Source organism: Drosophila bipectinata, chromosome XR (assembly GCF_030179905.1).
Source record: "Drosophila bipectinata strain 14024-0381.07 chromosome XR, DbipHiC1v2, whole genome shotgun sequence".
Taxonomy (NCBI): domain Eukaryota; kingdom Metazoa; phylum Arthropoda; class Insecta; order Diptera; family Drosophilidae; genus Drosophila; species Drosophila bipectinata.
The window spans coordinates 23,363,578-23,380,599 of record NC_091735.1 but is presented as its reverse complement, the minus strand read 5'-3'; the positions used below and the strand labels follow the sequence as shown (position 1 = coordinate 23,380,599).

At 39.2% G+C, this 17,022-nt stretch overlaps 2 protein-coding genes and 1 long non-coding RNA gene across 3 annotated transcripts in view; all 3 read right to left on the bottom strand.

Annotated features, from left to right (window-relative positions):
• The window catches only part of LOC138925534 (uncharacterized), a 73,039-nt gene that overhangs the window by 39,880 nt on the left and 16,137 nt on the right, over positions 1–17,022 (bottom strand). The gene's annotated exons all lie outside the window — the stretch shown is intronic.
• On the bottom strand, positions 1,381–5,247 carry LOC108125298 (uncharacterized). Its single transcript, XM_017241431.3, has 3 exons — positions 5,087–5,247; positions 3,293–5,048; positions 1,381–3,234 (listed from the first exon to the last, which is right to left on the bottom strand). Exons 2-3 carry the CDS (start codon positions 4,982–4,984, stop codon positions 1,591–1,593), a joined length of 3,336 nt encoding a protein of 1,111 aa, XP_017096920.2. The 5' UTR covers positions 4,985–5,048; positions 5,087–5,247; the 3' UTR covers positions 1,381–1,590.
• LOC108125246 (RNA polymerase-associated protein Rtf1) lies at positions 6,106–7,476 on the bottom strand. Its single transcript, XM_017241377.3, has one exon. It carries the CDS (start codon positions 7,348–7,350, stop codon positions 6,475–6,477), a length of 876 nt encoding a protein of 291 aa, XP_017096866.2. The 5' UTR covers positions 7,351–7,476; the 3' UTR covers positions 6,106–6,474.

Sequence of the window (17,022 nt, the reverse complement as noted above, 5' to 3'; positions counted from 1 at the left end):
CATTTTTGTGTTTTGTGTAAAATATACAGAAAAAACACGGATGTATGTTTATGTAATAATAATAATAAAACCAAACCAAGTAAACATGAGAAGAACATTTGCTGGACAAACGTTAATTACAGGCGGAAAAGTACAGAAAACCAAAGCTTAGCACAAGCCATCAATTAAATATTAATTAATTGGCCGACTTTTCCTCCTCCCCCCCACTCTCTTTCTCTCTAATTAGATGGCCATCTCTTTCGTTGACTTGATTTTGGCCTGCTTGCTAATTTTACATTTTCTAATTGCTCATCAGTTGCTTAATTGTTGCCAAGACTTTAACCAAAAAAAAAAAAGAAAAGAAAAATACGACGGCGAAAAACTCCTCTCTGTGAGAATTTGCTTTTCCGCGAGGGCTTCGCTCATTTAGCTGGTTAATTGCATTTCATTTAATTTCTGTAATTTCTTTTGCCCTATTGACGATATTTTGTTACCATTTCTACACAGTTACGACCTTGCTCGTTTTGCCGCCAAAGACCCAACCCCCCCAAGCCAAGTCTGTTCTTCATTAGCGAACTTGAAGTTTGTGGGTGGGGGGTGGTGCAGGCAACAAATCTGTCAAGTGGCCACCTTTCTATTTTTCTGCTCGTAAATAGCATTCAGGGTTGCCAGCTTTCAATAGAAATGAAATTATTGAGGCGAAAAAAATAAGAGAAACTTTTAAAGGAATATTTTTTTTTACTTTGAAAGCTTATTTAAAGAGTAAATTTTAATTTAATAATTTTAGTTTGAAGTTTTAAGTAGAACATCTTTAAAAATCTTAAGCCAAAAAAAAAATCTACAAAGCCAAGTTACCGCCTTGCCACCTTTTATATTTTTTTTCTTTCAGTAGAGTTAAAATAGTGTGGCTAAAAAAAAGGACATTTTTTAAAAGAATATTTTATTCTTTTTTATTTTAAAAGCTCTCTACCCTTCTAGCTATTTTTTTTTACGATTGATTTATTTTATTTATATTTTATTAATAATTTGGTTTTAAAAAAATCTTTAAAGCCAAGTGTCCAGCCTTACCATCTCTCTATTTTTTTGCTCTCAAATTAAGTGGAGTAGGAAACCCTAGAGACAGCTTTTAATAGAAGTCTGCTTAATAATAATAAATAAAATAATAAGCATTTTATATTCCCTATATTGCCCTTAATTTTCAACGAAAATTTCAATAAAAATTAAATAAAAAATCTATCCTCTGAAAAAAAAAAATACTTAGTTGCCAACCCTAAAAACTTCCCCAAAAAAAGGGGTCCATTTTAGTGCCTCGTTAATTCTACAATTGCCACGTTTTACAATGAAACTGTTTAGCTTTTTAGAGCATCACCCAGCCCCAACCTTCTGAAAAAAGAATACAAATTTTTGATTAAATTTTAAGAATTATAAAGGGGGACAAGAGGCAACCCCAACTATAAAATATATATTTCGGTGAGCTGCATATGTAGTTATAATCCCAAATATTAGTTTCTTGAACTAGAAATTTAGAAGCCAAGTCAGTGGGGCCTGTGAATCCGCCGGAAGATTAAACTTGAATTTTGAATTGCAAAGATACCGAAGATGTGCATCTTTTTAGGGAAACAGCTGAGCAACTACAGATTCGTACTTCAAGGCGACGGCATTAAAGTCTTCAGGACGTGACTGCTTGATAGCCGTAATGAGGTTCTTGGCCTTTTGTAGTTTGTCTTCGTTATCCAACTGGTTCTTCATCAAGAGTTTGAAGAACATCTCTAGTATCTTGGTGGTGTACGGATGGAAGACCTCGTTCTGGTTATCGACAAGAATAAGGAGAGCCGAGGCTAGCAACACAACATCATGTCCCTGCAGATCCGCACCAACAATAAATGTAGGGTGGTTGAAAATTAAATCCAGAAAATCGCCAACTGGGCACTTGTTGTGATCGAAAATGATCATTTTGCACATGACTTTCAATCCCGATTGCATTTCCATGTCAGTTAGACCTTTGCAATCGCGAACAACGTCAACCAAGGATGTGGCCATCGCCAGGATAACATCCGGTTTGCGGTCCAAATAGTCAACAATAGCGTCCAAGGACTTGAAACAACTTCGACGCACATGATCGAAACGATAACGTAGATTCTTCGAGATACACCTACAGATGGGCTTGTAGAAGGGATCGGCTGTATCCTCCATGACATCCAGACATGTGATGACGACGCCACAGAAGTAGACCTCCATTGCGGAACAACCGTACTGGGATAGACATGAACGGGTCAGGGGTTCGAGTAGCTGCGAGAATCGTTGAGCTCCCATGGCTTTGCACAAAATCGGTAGGATCGCTAAGGCCTCGTGCACTAGTTTGTTTTCAAATTTAAACATATCGCACCAATATTCCGGATCGTTGGGCTTTAATTCCGACACCTCGTCGTTGCAACTCCACACTACGTCCTTCAGACAGTTCAACCTGCGCCGCATTATACTCTTGAGAAACCTGAAGATCTTTGGTCCCTGCGAGACCTTCTCCAGTGCCCGATCGTTCAGTTCGGTGAGTAGGATGCGAATGGATACAATGTGGGTATAAACGATCTTTGTTTCAAAAGTCTTGACCATCTGTGGTATAGCTTTTCCGATAATCTTGGTGGAAAGACGAGTGGCCTCGGCGTAGTTTCCTTTCTTCCAGAAAATCACCACAAACTGGGTTAGAGTCTCGAAGGCCACCATGCTCACGTTCTCCTCATTCAGCTCCAGGCACTCTTCCAACCGGCCAACAGCCTCCTTTTTGAAGGGCTCCAAGCTATCGGGCACATGAATGGCTAGACTTTTGAGGCATAGAATGGCCTCCTCTCGGGCATCGCGTACATCCGAATCGGAGCTATTGGAGGTGAGGGATGATAATGAACTATCATCATCGTCGTCGTCGTCGTCGGAATCATCTTCGCTTTCATCCGTTTCATCAACGTAGTCGTCTTCATATCCGCGCACACGAACATCCTGCATCCTGACGGCCTGTTCCTCCAACTTATCCTTCTCTAGATCGATTTCGAAAGAAGACAATGTCTTGAAAACCGCCTCCACAATTAGCTTCACATGGCCGCTGCACTCGTTCGGCATGACGGCACACAGTTCAGTCATCAGCGAGAATGTATAGGATTCGGGCAAGTCACTCTCTTCCAGGAAACTCACATCCATGGTCAGTAACATGGGCGCCAGATTGGTGAACTTTTCTTTGCTAACACGAGCCAAGACGGCAAACACCTGAGATGGGCGATCGGACTAGGGAGTAAGGATTCGGAATCCTTTAACAAATACATACCCTTATGGCCTGTCCCCGAACTTGTAATCCATCCTTTCCAGTCAATTGAAGACACGGCTGGGTGGCATCCACCACAGCATCGAATTGGGACTCCATACCCGCACCCACTACATCGCACAATCCGGCAATACTGCTGAGCGCCATTTTGCGCACATTTTTCCAATCATCCTCCAGATGGAAGAGTTGCAACAGACGGGACATCAGATCGGGAGCATAACGCTCTAGGACGGACGGACGAAGATGGTGGAGGAGCAGCTCCAGGGAATAGAATAGCCGTGTGTCCACGTGCGAGCCACTGAAAGGGACTCGACAGGAGTCAAAATCTTGTTCAAAATACGTGTAAAACACGGGCATTATTCGGTCGGCTAGTTGGGCTATCCCTGGGAGCTGCCCCTCCAACATCTTTGATAGAGAAAAGTACGCAGCCTTGCTCACCAAGGGCTCTTCGTCATTGCATCCGTTCTTGACCAGATCAAATATCCCCTTCATCTGTTTCAGTCGCATTGCGGTGGCGAATCCTTCGCACATCACGCCGAAAAAGACATAGACCGCCATGCGATGTAGGGGCTTGGGTTTGGTATCCAAATAAGTTGTGAAGAGGCGCAGGCACCGGGTGACCAGCTTACCGCTTTTCGACTTCTTGACCAACTTCTTCAGGGTGGCCACTCCAGTAACTAGTGTGGACGGTCTGCGGCGACACAATCCGAGGTAGTCTTCATCGCCATCCGAGTCGAAAATCGGCTCGACGGCCAGTACGCGATGCAAAGTCATAAGGAAGTTATCCATCAGCTTTAGTTTTGAAATCTCGGAGAGCTTCTCCAGCACCAATTCACGCAGCATCTTCAACGCTTCAACCCGCATGGGCATGGGCAGATTAATGTCTGTGGCTAGGGCCATCATGGTGTCGCTAATCATGCCGGAATGCTTCCAGAAAAACGCTGGTTTGTAGTAATGAAGGCTGCCGATCAGTAGAAAGCCCCGGACGCACTTGACCTTGTTGGGATGGTTCGGGCATAGCCTGCAGAACCGCATCAACAGCGGCATGGATGAGCTGAACTTGTCGCCTATTTGAAAATGGCTGTGTCCCGCAATCAGAGCTTGAAGCCAACCGACGCTCAGGCAATCGGTGATCGGGCTCACCAGATTACCCGTGTCATGGGCCAATTGCAGGCCGTCCAAGAAGATGCGCTGGGCACGCTCCATCTGATTCACGAACACCTCAGACGAGGCATCCGGCAGGCTGCTGAAGATTATCGATCCCAGGTGGCGACGTTCCACATCCTCCGACAGGCATGTAGCTTCGATATAATCAAAGACGGCCTCGGTCCACGATCCTCGCTCCTGGGCCATGGCCAGACCCAAGTTGCGCACAACCGAGCCCTGCAGCTGCTTGTCCCCATCGTACTCCAGCGACTTGAGACTCTCGAACAGATCTGTCATAATGGTGGCAGACTGCTGCTCGGTCAGCTGTTGCCATACCTCAGCCTTGGCCAGACGCAAGGCCAGGATAGTGGCCGCGTTCTGGCGCATCTTGACGACATCGTTGGATCGCATCACCGTACAGATGAAGACTGTGCTCGTAGCATCATTGCACTTCTTTTGTAGCTCCTCGGTGGCCCGGCTGACGATCTCCTCCTGGGCGGACCCCATATTCTCCAGCAGCTGCATAATCTGTCTCTTTCGGTTACGCATTATACTATCTTAGTGTATAACAGATCCCACACGAATCCCACTCGTTCACAAGATATAGTCACACCTCCGAAAAACAGGATTATCGCAAGAATATTGAATCACCCGATTGCGTTGTTGCGTTTTTCTTTTCGAAATTGAGTTCAACTAGTTTTTTGAACAAAACCGAATAAACACAATTGTAAAATTACAAAATTATCGAAATATATTTTTAATTTTACGGAGCTCGCTAGACTTATCTGTACGAGAACTGAGTGAGGAGTGAGGAAATTCGGGGCTAGCCCTAGGGCCTTTGAATTTTTCATTTGACAGCTGATGGGCACAGCCTACTTTTAGTGGAAATTGGGGTTTCAAATAATATTATTTTCCGGTTTTTTAGTTGAAAATGAGAAAATAATTAAAAATTCAAATTTTTATTTGAAAATGGGAAAATATTTTTCAATTGGAATAATTATTTAAATTATTTAATTTGGTTTGAGGTTAGAGAAACCATATGTTTTAAAACTATTATAAAAATTAAATGATACTAAGTATTATATTATGCCTTTGTGATAAAGTTAATACTTATAATTCCAATTCGTATTTTAAATAATCTTTTTAGCTTCTTTAGTAGTGTTTTTAGAGCCTCAATAGATAATTTTTTTAACTACAAGACTGTTTGAACCACTGTGTCTACCCGATAATTGTGGATTAGAAAGATATAGATGAAAGATATAGGAATGATGAGAGAACGAGACAAGTACTTGGTACTTATTATGGTCGAAAATATCCACTATAGACTTCCATTCTTAATATTATTTATAAACGGTTTTATTTTATTTCATTTATGGTCAAAGATTTAATAAAGATTTAAGATTTAAGATTTAAGCTTTTAAGAAAGGAATGATTATTTTATGAACGCAGCTATTTCGGCATACGTACAGACCACCTCCTACCCGACCGATCCAAGGGCTCTGCCGCATATTGTACAGCTCGATTACGAGTATTACCCAATCAGGGCATTGGAGTTAAGAATGGATAATTTTATATCAGCAGAAGAGGAAAACGCTTTCGTACACATAGTCTAATAACAGAGAAAGACCATGTCTACGATTTATAATCCCATTTTTAAAAGAAACCTCTAATTTAACGTCAAGAACATATTTATATTCATTTCCAAATCGATGTTAATACATATATATATATAAGTGTATGATTGGTACAGAGGAATAATGTTACAAAGTTGACTTCTTAAAGACTTCTTATTTTTTTCATGAACGTGAATGGAAGAAGATCGATTTTTGTATATAAAGAGTAAATATATATTATTTTAAAATTCATAAAATAATATACCATTTTATACTATTATTAGCCATACTATAGCTACTTATAATTTGCCAAATGGTATGAAAATCTTCAATATCCTCCATTCTTAATATTATTTGATGTTTTTGGTGTTTAAATTGGTGTTTAAACTTTAAATTTAAGCATTTTTTAGTGTTTTTTTAAGTTTCCTATTTGGATTCTTGATCATTTGGAATGGTAATGGGATCGGAAGAGCGGATCTCATCGCTATCCTCCACGGTCTTGATCATCAATGGGGGACGGTAGGTAAGACCCACCGGTGGATTCATTGGTGGGGGTGGTGGTGGCGGTATCGGAATGTAATGCTCCGGCATCTGTACTGTCCAGGGATAGACGCCGCCGTGACGCTCCAGAATACCGCCACGTTGCGGCGGTCGCATCGCATGAGTGAAGCTCTGACGGACGAGGGCCGGGGCCTTGGCCTCCGACTGCATGGCGTTGTAGAGCTCGATCTTCTTGCGGGCCACCGTGCCGGTGGTGGGCGGATCGATGGCCTGATTGACGCAATTGTCGCGCCACAATTCAAACTCCTCCTCGGTGAAGGACATATTCGATATATCGGTGATCTCGTGATAGGCTATCAGATCCTCGTAGCGCAAACGAAGGACCTTATTGGTGGGTATCTCACCCACCTTGTAGCCAAAGTCCATTTCCGTCAGTCCGAGGACCTCACCGATTCGATACTCCGGCTTCTCCTCCTCCGAGTTCACCTTGACCCGGACAAAGCATCCGGTCACGGCCTGTTCGAAGGCCGGACGGACCAGCAGCTGGCTAATGCGATGGCGTGTCAGTCGCAGTGCCTCCAGCTGCTCGAGGCTCACCAGTGGAATGTCTGGCGGTGGCGGCTTCTCCTGCACACCAGTCCACAGCTCGTTCTCGTCCTCGATCCTCAGAGGCGAGGCCTTCAAGCGGCGCAGTTCGCGGACTATCTCAGCCTGCGGACGACGACCGTATCCTGCAGACTTCGCAGATACCTCTCCTTCGCCAGAACCAGAGGCCTTGTGATCCTTTGGATTCTGTGACATTTTTTTTTTGGAATTCTCGCCTCTTGGTTGAAATAAATTGTAGTTTATTTTTCGACTTTTTTTCCTCAAAATATACACCAACCGATTGAGATCCAGTCACTGAATGAGGTGGGAGTTCTACTTGAAAGTCCAAACACTTTACAGATTTGGCAAAGCCTACTTGGGACTAGGGACTAGGGACTAGCCTACTAGGATTAAAATTATTTCTCCATGAAATTCACTTATTAAGCAAACCAGCAAGGTCACACAGTCTTATCCCCGAAAATAGCCTTCGCTGGGCACGTATGGGTCTCCACGGGATTTTTAAAGGGGACCCCCTAAAAAATCTGATAAAAAATATAAAAAATATTTCCATCCCAGATTTTGATGCAGAATGATAGCTAATCGTTCCACAAATCGTTTAAGACACCCCGCTTGGGAATCGGATGAATAATGCCAGAGATATAGCCTTCGCGGCGGGCATATGGGTAGTCCCGGGGTTTTTGAAGTTGACCTACAAAATCTGATAAAAAATCTAAAAAATATTTCCTTCCCAGATTTTGATGCAGAATGGTAGCTAATCGTTTCACAAATCGTTTAAGATATCCCGCTTGGAAATCGGATGGATATCGACAGAGTTATAGCCTTCGCGGCGAGCATATGGGTATTCCCGGGGTTTTTGAAGGGGACCCCCTACAAAATCTGATAAAAAATCTAAAAAATATTTCCATCCCAGATTTTAATGCAGAATGATAGCTAATCGTTTCACAAATCGTTTAAGATATCCCGCCTGGGAATCGGATGGATATTGGCGAAGATAATTCATAATCCGAAGGTTTTTTAATGAAAACAAATTTTAAAATATTATTTCGAATTTTTTTTAAATAGCTCCATAATTTTAAGTACCAAGGTCGCACTAACTAAAGAAATTGTGGTGGCAAAACCAGAAGGTTTTGGTTTATAAATTATAAAAATTGATTCCAAAAATCCCTTGGATTCAAAATAAATACTTTCAATACTCGTTTTTCTCAGTGACACACCGTGAATTAATTTGGCATTTCAATTGCCTTTGAATGGGAGCCAAAAATGTGCGAGGAATTTACGAGAAAACCACATATAGTTTTAAGGAAAGGATGCCAAAGGGGTAGCATAAGATATTTATGACTTTTTAAAAGCAAATTAAATCCAAAGCAATTATTTTAAAGAGCTACAAGGATTTAAGAAGGGCGCAATTCTTCAATAGAAATACAATTTTAATAAAATACACTTTTTAACACTTTTATTTTACAATAGTAATAGTATAGTAACCCCCTCTTTATTTCAAGGGTATCCTTCGAGTTCTATAGAATATCCCTGCGGTTCATCCATTTGAATGCATTTAACGAGCCACCTTCGGTTTTATGTCCTCCATAAATGCCAGGGGCCAAAAAACTATTAAATTTATATTAATTTCGCAATTTTTCCTTGGCTAGCATTTCACTTGGCAGATGCGGCGGAAACAGAATCCCTGAATCGACCACCCCCCCCTCCAATGGAGAGAAATGGAGAGAGGAGCCGAGATCTTTTCCCATTTGGCAAAAGATTTATTATACAATTGCTTTAATTACAGTTGCAGCTAATTGTATGCGGACCGCCCGGGCAGATGCTACTTTTGATGCTGGCACTGAGCCAGTCAAGGGGGGAGTGGGAGCTAGTAGCCTTTGTCAGGAGGTAAGGCCAGGATAGAGGGCGTCTGTGTGTGGTGCACAAAAGTGGGTAATGCAAAATCTTTGCATGCTTTGTACATGTGAGTGTGCATAAATAAGTTTCACGTGGGGAGTGAGTGTGTGTGTGTGTGTGTGTCGCATATACACATACATATATCGAATATGCTGCTCACGCACAAAATGCTCCTTGATAGGACGACCATCACCCCCTGAACTCCCACTCCCACCCACTACTTTTCCATCTTCTTCAACATGCGCACACACTTAAGGGCAAAACTCGTTTATGCAAGCTCAGTCATCATCATCTTCATCTTCATCGGCATCCACATCCACATCCCACATCAGAAGCATCGCAATCCAGGCCATAGAATCCCCAGCTCAGTCCTCAGGACAGTTCCCTCCTCCTCCAGTAATGCCACCTCATCGTCGATGAGCTGACCACCAGAAATTCTCTTTTCGATTTCTTCGATGGAAGTGAGAAAATTGGGAAAGAGAAAAATAGATGCAGGCATCTATTGTTTTCGTAGATAAAAGTTAAGAGAAGTAAAATCACAAAAAACCTCAAACCACAAAGGTTTTCTCGATTTATTTCAATTAAAAATCAATAAGATTATGATTTTTAGCCATATAGCAAGGGCACACTGTCATTTTTTGATGAAATAAGGCCACACTAAAGCAGAGTGTGACCCTGCCTGGTGCCTAAAACATAGAATAAACCAACTCTTGTACGTTTATCTATATTTTCTTTTAAAAATAAACTAACCCTAAAGCAGACTTACTTTAAACTAATTTCTAGAGCAAAGTATTATTATAAATAGCACTTTCCTCAACAAATTAAATTTAAATACCAATGTTAAAATAAGAAAAAATCCTGCAAAATGCCAACTGCCAGGAGACCCATCCATCACAGGATCACATTGCACACACAAAAGTAGCATCAGCTGTGAAACAATATGAGATTGTTCTCCGTCCCTAAAAAAACTGGACAACTTTTCCCCAGAAAACACCTTTTCAGCCCAAGGCGGTGTACAGTCAACGCCATAAAAGGATGCTCACTGGACGATGCTGGACGAATGGAATGGCACGTCTTGACGTTGACAGGCACTGCAAAAAGTTGCCTTCCACGGCCAGGAGATGTGGAGGTGTAGCTGGGAGGTGTAACCCTCATCCAGTTGGCTGACATGCCAAAAAGCCCACCAACTCTTTAGGGCGCTTTTTGTTTTTTATATAAATTTTAGAAAAACGTTGCCGTATTTTTAAATAAGAATTTAATTTAGTTTAAACCGAGTAGCTTTGTTTTTGGTTGTCGGCTTTAGTTCGAAAAAATAAAACACCCTGATTCTATAATTAAAACCAAAGACAAAAGGTGTTTCAGAAAGAATCCATTTCTTATATGGAATGCATTTATTTAATGGAAATAGATTATTGTATTCAACTTAAAAAGATGATGAAGAGGTTAAATGTTACCAAGAACACCATGAAGATTCTGGCATATCGCATGTCAAAGCTTTCGGGAAAAGAACAATCATTTGATGAGAAGGAAACCCCGGACGAGGATCAAAACATTGGAGAACCCTTCATAAAACGTAGGCGTATGTCTTGACCTCCGAACTTTCGATATAGGATTTTATTATTGTATTCTCGTCAAGTTCTCGTCCCTCTTGTTGCTTTTGTAACAATCAAGTCTTGGTAAGTGTCTTGGTGGTTAGTTCTTCGGTGCTTTCTTTATTTTCTACTTTTTACTTTCTCCCTGTCTCTAGCTTTCACCAGACTGAGCCAATTTTCAGTTGTCTGCTTCGCAAAAAAAAAAATAAAAAAAAAAAAAAATCAAAAGTCCTTAGCTCACTTCTCCCGTCTCTTTCTGTTTTCCACTCATGCTTACTCTCTTGTGTCTCTGTCTGTGACATGAGCTCTTTTCCTATTTTGAGTTGAATTTTGTACTACATTTTTTTTTTTTTTAATTTTTTTTGCTTGTATTTTTTACCAGCAGAATTTTTTTTTATTTTTTTGCTCGTGCAGTTACAGCTTTTTTGCATTTTACCTCCAGGAATTTTGCGTTCCGTATGCATATGCAAATGCCACGGCCTACATGTGTCGGTGTCTGTTAGGCCCAGTGCCCCGCCCTCCGCTCCCTCCTCTTTCCGACAGCTACTGGGAAAATACGCCCCTGTTTAGTCCCCCACGCCCCCTCCCTTTTTTTTTTCGCCAAGCATATGCGAAACTTTTTCCAGCGTGTTGCACACACAACGGAAAAAAAATACTAGTGTTTCCTTTATTATAAGAAATATTATACCGCCTTGGCCACACTAATCTGTCAGTGTGGACTTGCTGTTAAAGCAAAAGTAAAAAAATTCGCATAGAATTCGTATTCTTTTATAATATTAACTATAATATCTATCAAATCAAAATAAATTCCTGCTTCTATAGCATTTTTTTTTTCAAGTACATCTCTAACTCCTAGTTACTCCCCCATCCACCTTGCCACCTTGCCACCTTGCTCATCCCCTCTCCATTGGGGGGACCACCCTGCCCTAGTGCTAAATTACAATAATGAAAATGTATTTGCAAAACTCGCCTAATTAGTTGAATATGAGCCATGTTGGGTATTCAAATATGCAAAGGCAAGCTGTCTGAAACACAGAGACGCTTCTAGTTGCCTGAAAAAAAAAACAAAAAGAAAGAGACGGCAGCCTGTTGAGTGATAGAGACGGGACGATTGTGCGACGGCACAGATAGCAAACAGAGACGACTACTCTCTGGGATCTGGATTCTGAAATCTAGGGGGAACACAAAAAAAGTTACTCAATTGCACTGGCTTTGTTTGAGAGGCAACATGGAAGCATTTATTGCAGAGCCACTGTACTGCAGTTGTAGCATTTTTTTTCTTACCTACTTGTCTATAATATAGAGGCTTATTTTATTTTTTTTTAATCATTTTTATTAATTTTTTCCATTTCTTGTGGAATACTTTCTGCTTTTCAGCTTCAAAAATAATTCTCCTTCTTAAGCTTAGGCTTTAAATAATCTTTAAAATTATTTTAAATTATAAAACAAAAAAAAAAAACAGGATCAAATTTTGATAAATTGAAAAGAAAAAAGAAGAAGAAGAAAACCTTTTAAGATATTAATCTTTGAACCCCCCACTGCCTAAAAGAATATTTTCGGGTGTGAGTTGTGGAATTTCGGGGCAAGTGTTAAAGTTGTCGAGAGCGTTTCACGCACCTGTTACCAGTTAGCTTTTACCTGTGCCTGCCACGCCCCCTCGGCCCTAGCCTTTCGCCTTTGACTTAAAAACCAAGAAGTAAAAAGCACAAAATTATGATTTTCTTTTTTTTTTTTTTTTTTTTGCTTTTGTTTGAAGGGCGAAATACCTTTAGGTTCAGTTTTATGTTGGCAGCAGGTGAGAGCATAAATTTGTAGCCGAAAGCCCGAAAAAAAAAAAACACCCGAAAAGTTATTGTAATTTGTAGAAAGAGAAAGAGTACAAGGGGAGAGGAGTGATAGAGGGCGCCAAAAAAGAAAATTCCTGTCAAACATGGGCAAACATAATCGAGGGCATTCGACAAGCAAATTTACACAAATCACCACATTAGTGGGTGCTGTGGGCGTGCCATGGCCTCTGGGAGTAAAGGAGATGGATGGCTAGACAGACACAAATACACACAAGAGCCACACACACACACACACAAACACACACATACACATCATAATCACAACACACATCAAGTGACAATCAAAACCGCAAACAGACAAACGGCATCCCAAAGCAGCCTGGTAAGTGATATGCGACAGGAGGCAGGATGAGGATGAGGGTTAAAGGGAGAGATGTGCCCACTGAGGGGTTAAACAGGGGAGACAGGAAGTGCGTGGGTGGAAAATTTCCCAAGGGGGTGGTGGGGGTAGAGCCTAGTCGAGGCCTAGTCGTCATCGTCGTCGTCGTAGTCCCACATGTGTCCGTAATGACGATTAACTGCTGAGCCGCAATTAACTGTGAACAGGCGGAAATACGCTGAATGACAGCCGGAGAAAGCGGAAGAAGGAGAAGGAGGAGAACGAGGAGGAGGTGGTGGTGCTCTGGCGGTGAAAGGCGCCTCAACGGAAGTGCCAGAAGTCAAGGTGGATAAAAAAAAAAAAAAAAAAGGCCAACGCTGCCAGGAAAAAGGAACCTTCCAAACAGGAAATGCCTGCCATAAACACAATATTCTTTACAAATTTAATAAAAAAAAAAAAAGAAATAAAATATAATTAAAGAAAGCATCTAAATAAAGAATGAAAATATATGAAAATAACTTTCATAAACCTGTTAAAGTTTCTCCCCCAAAACAGAAGTAAATTTATTCTTTTTGCGAAATATATTTAATCATTTCGTAAGGACTTCTAGTATCTTGAAATAAAAGTTATTCACTTACGAGTGAATATCAGAGAAGTCATAAACCAAAATGAATACATACTCGTATAGGTATGAATGATTCATAAATGATTGCTGACCACAACAGAACCAAAGAACCTTTCTAAAAATGCACAGAGAAAATGAAATACAAATTTTGAAATGAAATACAGAAAAATATTCAAGATTTAAAAACCAAACTTTAAGATGTTTAAGACCCTTCTTCACTTTTTAGCTTTTGTAAATTTTAGTTGAAAATTTTATAAAAAAATTCAAATAAATTTCTCTAGATATTGGCATTTTTCTCCTCTATTAACTTTTTGCGACTTTCTCCTTGGCACTCCTCTATGTATTTATTAATAAAGAAAATGGAGCATATGTAAGTGTTTTTTGTGGGTGTGCGATGGGTGCCAGTTTATGATATGAATGAGTGCCGACAAAAGCAAACAAATGCGCAAATAAATCCAAACCCAGAGTGTGGGAAATATATATATATATATTATATATATATGGGGAGAATATGGGTTGGTGGTAAATCGTGGAAGTGTGAAGGACAGCTGGGAAAAGATAATGATGATGGCGCCCACCTTGCCACGCATTTTGGCCCTCAACAGAATGCCAAGCGTTGAATGACAATTGCAGCGCATATCCGTTTCCGGTAACTTGTTTTTAGAGATGTGACAAAGAACATAAAAAAAAAAAAATAAATACTAATAAAGCTTAGGGTAATAAAAATAGTAATTGATTATTGATTTATATTTAATTTTTTTTCTACAAGTGGATAATCTGTATTTTTTTATAATTATTGTAGAGTACAAAAAAATATATATATTTTAATGAATTGTCTTTCAAAATAATTATTATTTTACCTATTCTTGTAATTTTTTATTTTTTAAATTCTTTTTTAAGCTAACAAGCAGAGTAATTAATTATTCTAGGGATTTTAACAAAAATATTGCATACCATTAGACGTAAAATGTCCTAAATATTTTTTTTACTAAACTATTTTTCAAAAATAAATAACTACTTTTTATTAAAAATTTAAGATTATTTTTAGAACCTCTATTGTCTTTTTTTTTAATTTTTAGTGAATATTTTTAAGCATTTTTTTCTTCTTTCTTTAAATATCTTATTCCAGACCTCGATTTCTTGTATCATCTCTAAGAATCCAGGAGAAAGCCACATCAATTTGGGAGCCTGCACATTTATCCTAATCACACACATACACACACTATCACACTGACACACACACAAAGGAGGCCCAGGAAGAGAGCTTATTTATGTGCCCAACTTCTTTTTGACATTGTTCTTTTATTATTTTAGTCATTGTCTCTCTCTCTCTCTCTCTCTCTCTCGCCCTCTATCCATCTCTTTCGTTGCTCATTTTTGTCGCAATTTAGCTAAAAGCGTCGTCTAAGAGGAAGTCCTTTTTATACATGTCCCCCACCTCCACCCCTCCCAACTGTTCTTTTTCCTTAATCTCATTCCAAGTTGGCATCTTTTCGTGTCTGACTTTTTTTTTCCTCCCATCTCTCTTATTTTCTGTTTTTTTTTTTTTTTTTTTTTTTTGACATGCCCTCATAAAGAGGCCCCAAAAAATAAAAACTCAAGGAGGCGTGGCCGCCAAAAAGTCAAAGCCCCAGTCCCAACTTATAGCCCATATAGGAAACAGGCAATAGAACAACAACCTGTCTCGTGTCAGCTTTGTCGGAATTTTTCAAAAAATATTTAGTATTTTTTTGGTATTTCTAAAGTTTTTAAGAAAAAAAATTTTGTAAAACAAAAAATTTACAAAAATAAGTTTTTTTTAGTTTAAAGGAATATGAAGCTACCAGGAAACAATTAATTTTTACCTAAGAAATAAGGTAAGTCTGGTTTTCTATTTAAAATTATGGCTTTTTGTTCTTACGAAGTAATTATTACTTCTTTAGTATATATTCTTCCAATACTTTTTCTATATTTCTTCTAAATTTTAATAATTATTAATTATTCCTTATTTTTTCTTCTATTTTATACTCTATTTTATACTTTTATGTTCTATTCTAGCTTAAGTATATCTATTCTATTTGATTTTATCTTTCATAATTATATTCCACTCCATTATTCTATCTTAAAAAAAAAAAATTATAAAATAAATAAAAATATTAACCAAATAATAATTTCATGGTAAGAACCATACATTTCTACCCTTTGCTGCGGGTAACTTAGCTTCAACATTTGTTATATTTACGTTTTAAAGTTTAACATGGAAAATATTGTTAAAAAATAATCTAAAACATAAAAAAATATAGAATTTTTACTGCATGTTTTAGACTTAATATTTTAAAAGTTCTTCAGTGGCTTCTATATATTTTTTTTACCACATTCAAGCTTAGATATGTACAAGACCTATAATTATATTATTTTTAACCAACTTATTTTATAATTTAATTTTAAACTAATTACCCAAAAAATTCTCAACTAAAAATCTTACCAAATTAAATTTTTTTTAACCTAAAGAACCCCCCCTTTCACCATAAAAAAAATGACTTCCTCATTCTGGGATTGCTTCAATTCGACAACTAGATCTCTAAACTTGCCAAAAATAAATAAATAAAAATAAGACCTGAACCTGGACAGGTTACAAGTGGGATGTGGGTGAGGTTGAGGGTGAGGGTGTGGGTGTGCGTGTGACATATGTCGCCGCAGGCACGAGGGCGGAGAGGGCGTGTCGGTAAATTCAACGGGGGGAGGGAGGTGGAGGCAGCTTCGGCGACAAAAGACAACTGTTGCTCCGTAGAGCTCGCCGGAAATGGCGTCAATGTCAACGTCGACGCCAAAATTTTCCTGTCATATAGATGTCCCTCTGCATGTGTGTTTGTGGGCGCATGGGTGTGCTGGTGCTGGTGCTGGTCCTGGTGCGTGTGTGGGTGTGTCATCATGTGCGTGTGCGGTTGACAGCAGCACGTTTATGTCTATGGAATGTCCTTGAGTCGGTACGGTACGTCCTTTTGTTGCTTCTCCTGCTCGTTTACAGTCATTTATCATAAAAATATTTTTGCACTCTCATTTTTATAAACTGTATTGTTTCACACCCACATCCCCCACCACACACATACACACCAGCACCCAGAGGGCATGGGGATTTTGTGGCGTTTCGAGTCGACATTTTTATGAAGCTAATTTGATGTTGTCATTCTTCATTTCTCATTTTTGTTGCGCCATTTTCATTTTTATAGCTCACGTGTGTGTGTCTGTGGTGTGTGTGGGGTGTGTGTGGAGTGTGTGTTGTCCTTTTGTGTGTTTGTGAGTAAGTGCGAGTGTGTGTTGGTAATAAGTCAAGCCAAGAGATACTGGCAACAAGAACTAAGCACTGAACAAAAAATTATATTTACTTCAAAGGGATCAAGTTCGATCGAGAGAGAGGTTCTTATTTTAATATTTTATTTATTAATATTTAATTTTTTTTTAAATTAATTCATAACTATTATCTTCAGAATTATAAGCATAAAAAAGAAACCTTGAATAATGTACTTGATACCTAACCCTTACTAAGTAAACTATCATCTACCTAGCTATTCCTTATTATATCCATAAAGAAAAAAAATACGAATATATTCG

Bases quoted from the DNA above. Each gene is read 5' to 3' on its own strand.
- LOC108125298 (XM_017241431.3), bottom strand. From the start codon at position 4,984: ATGCGTAACCGAAAGAGACAGATTATGCAGCTGCTGGAGAATATGGGG. The intron at 3,235-3,292 runs GTATGTATTTGT...CGCCCATCTCAG, and splicing joins TTCGGGGACAGGCCATAAGG to GTGTTTGCCGTCTTGGCTCG.
- LOC108125246 (XM_017241377.3), bottom strand. From the start codon at position 7,350: ATGTCACAGAATCCAAAGGATCACAAGGCCTCTGGTTCTGGCGAAGGA.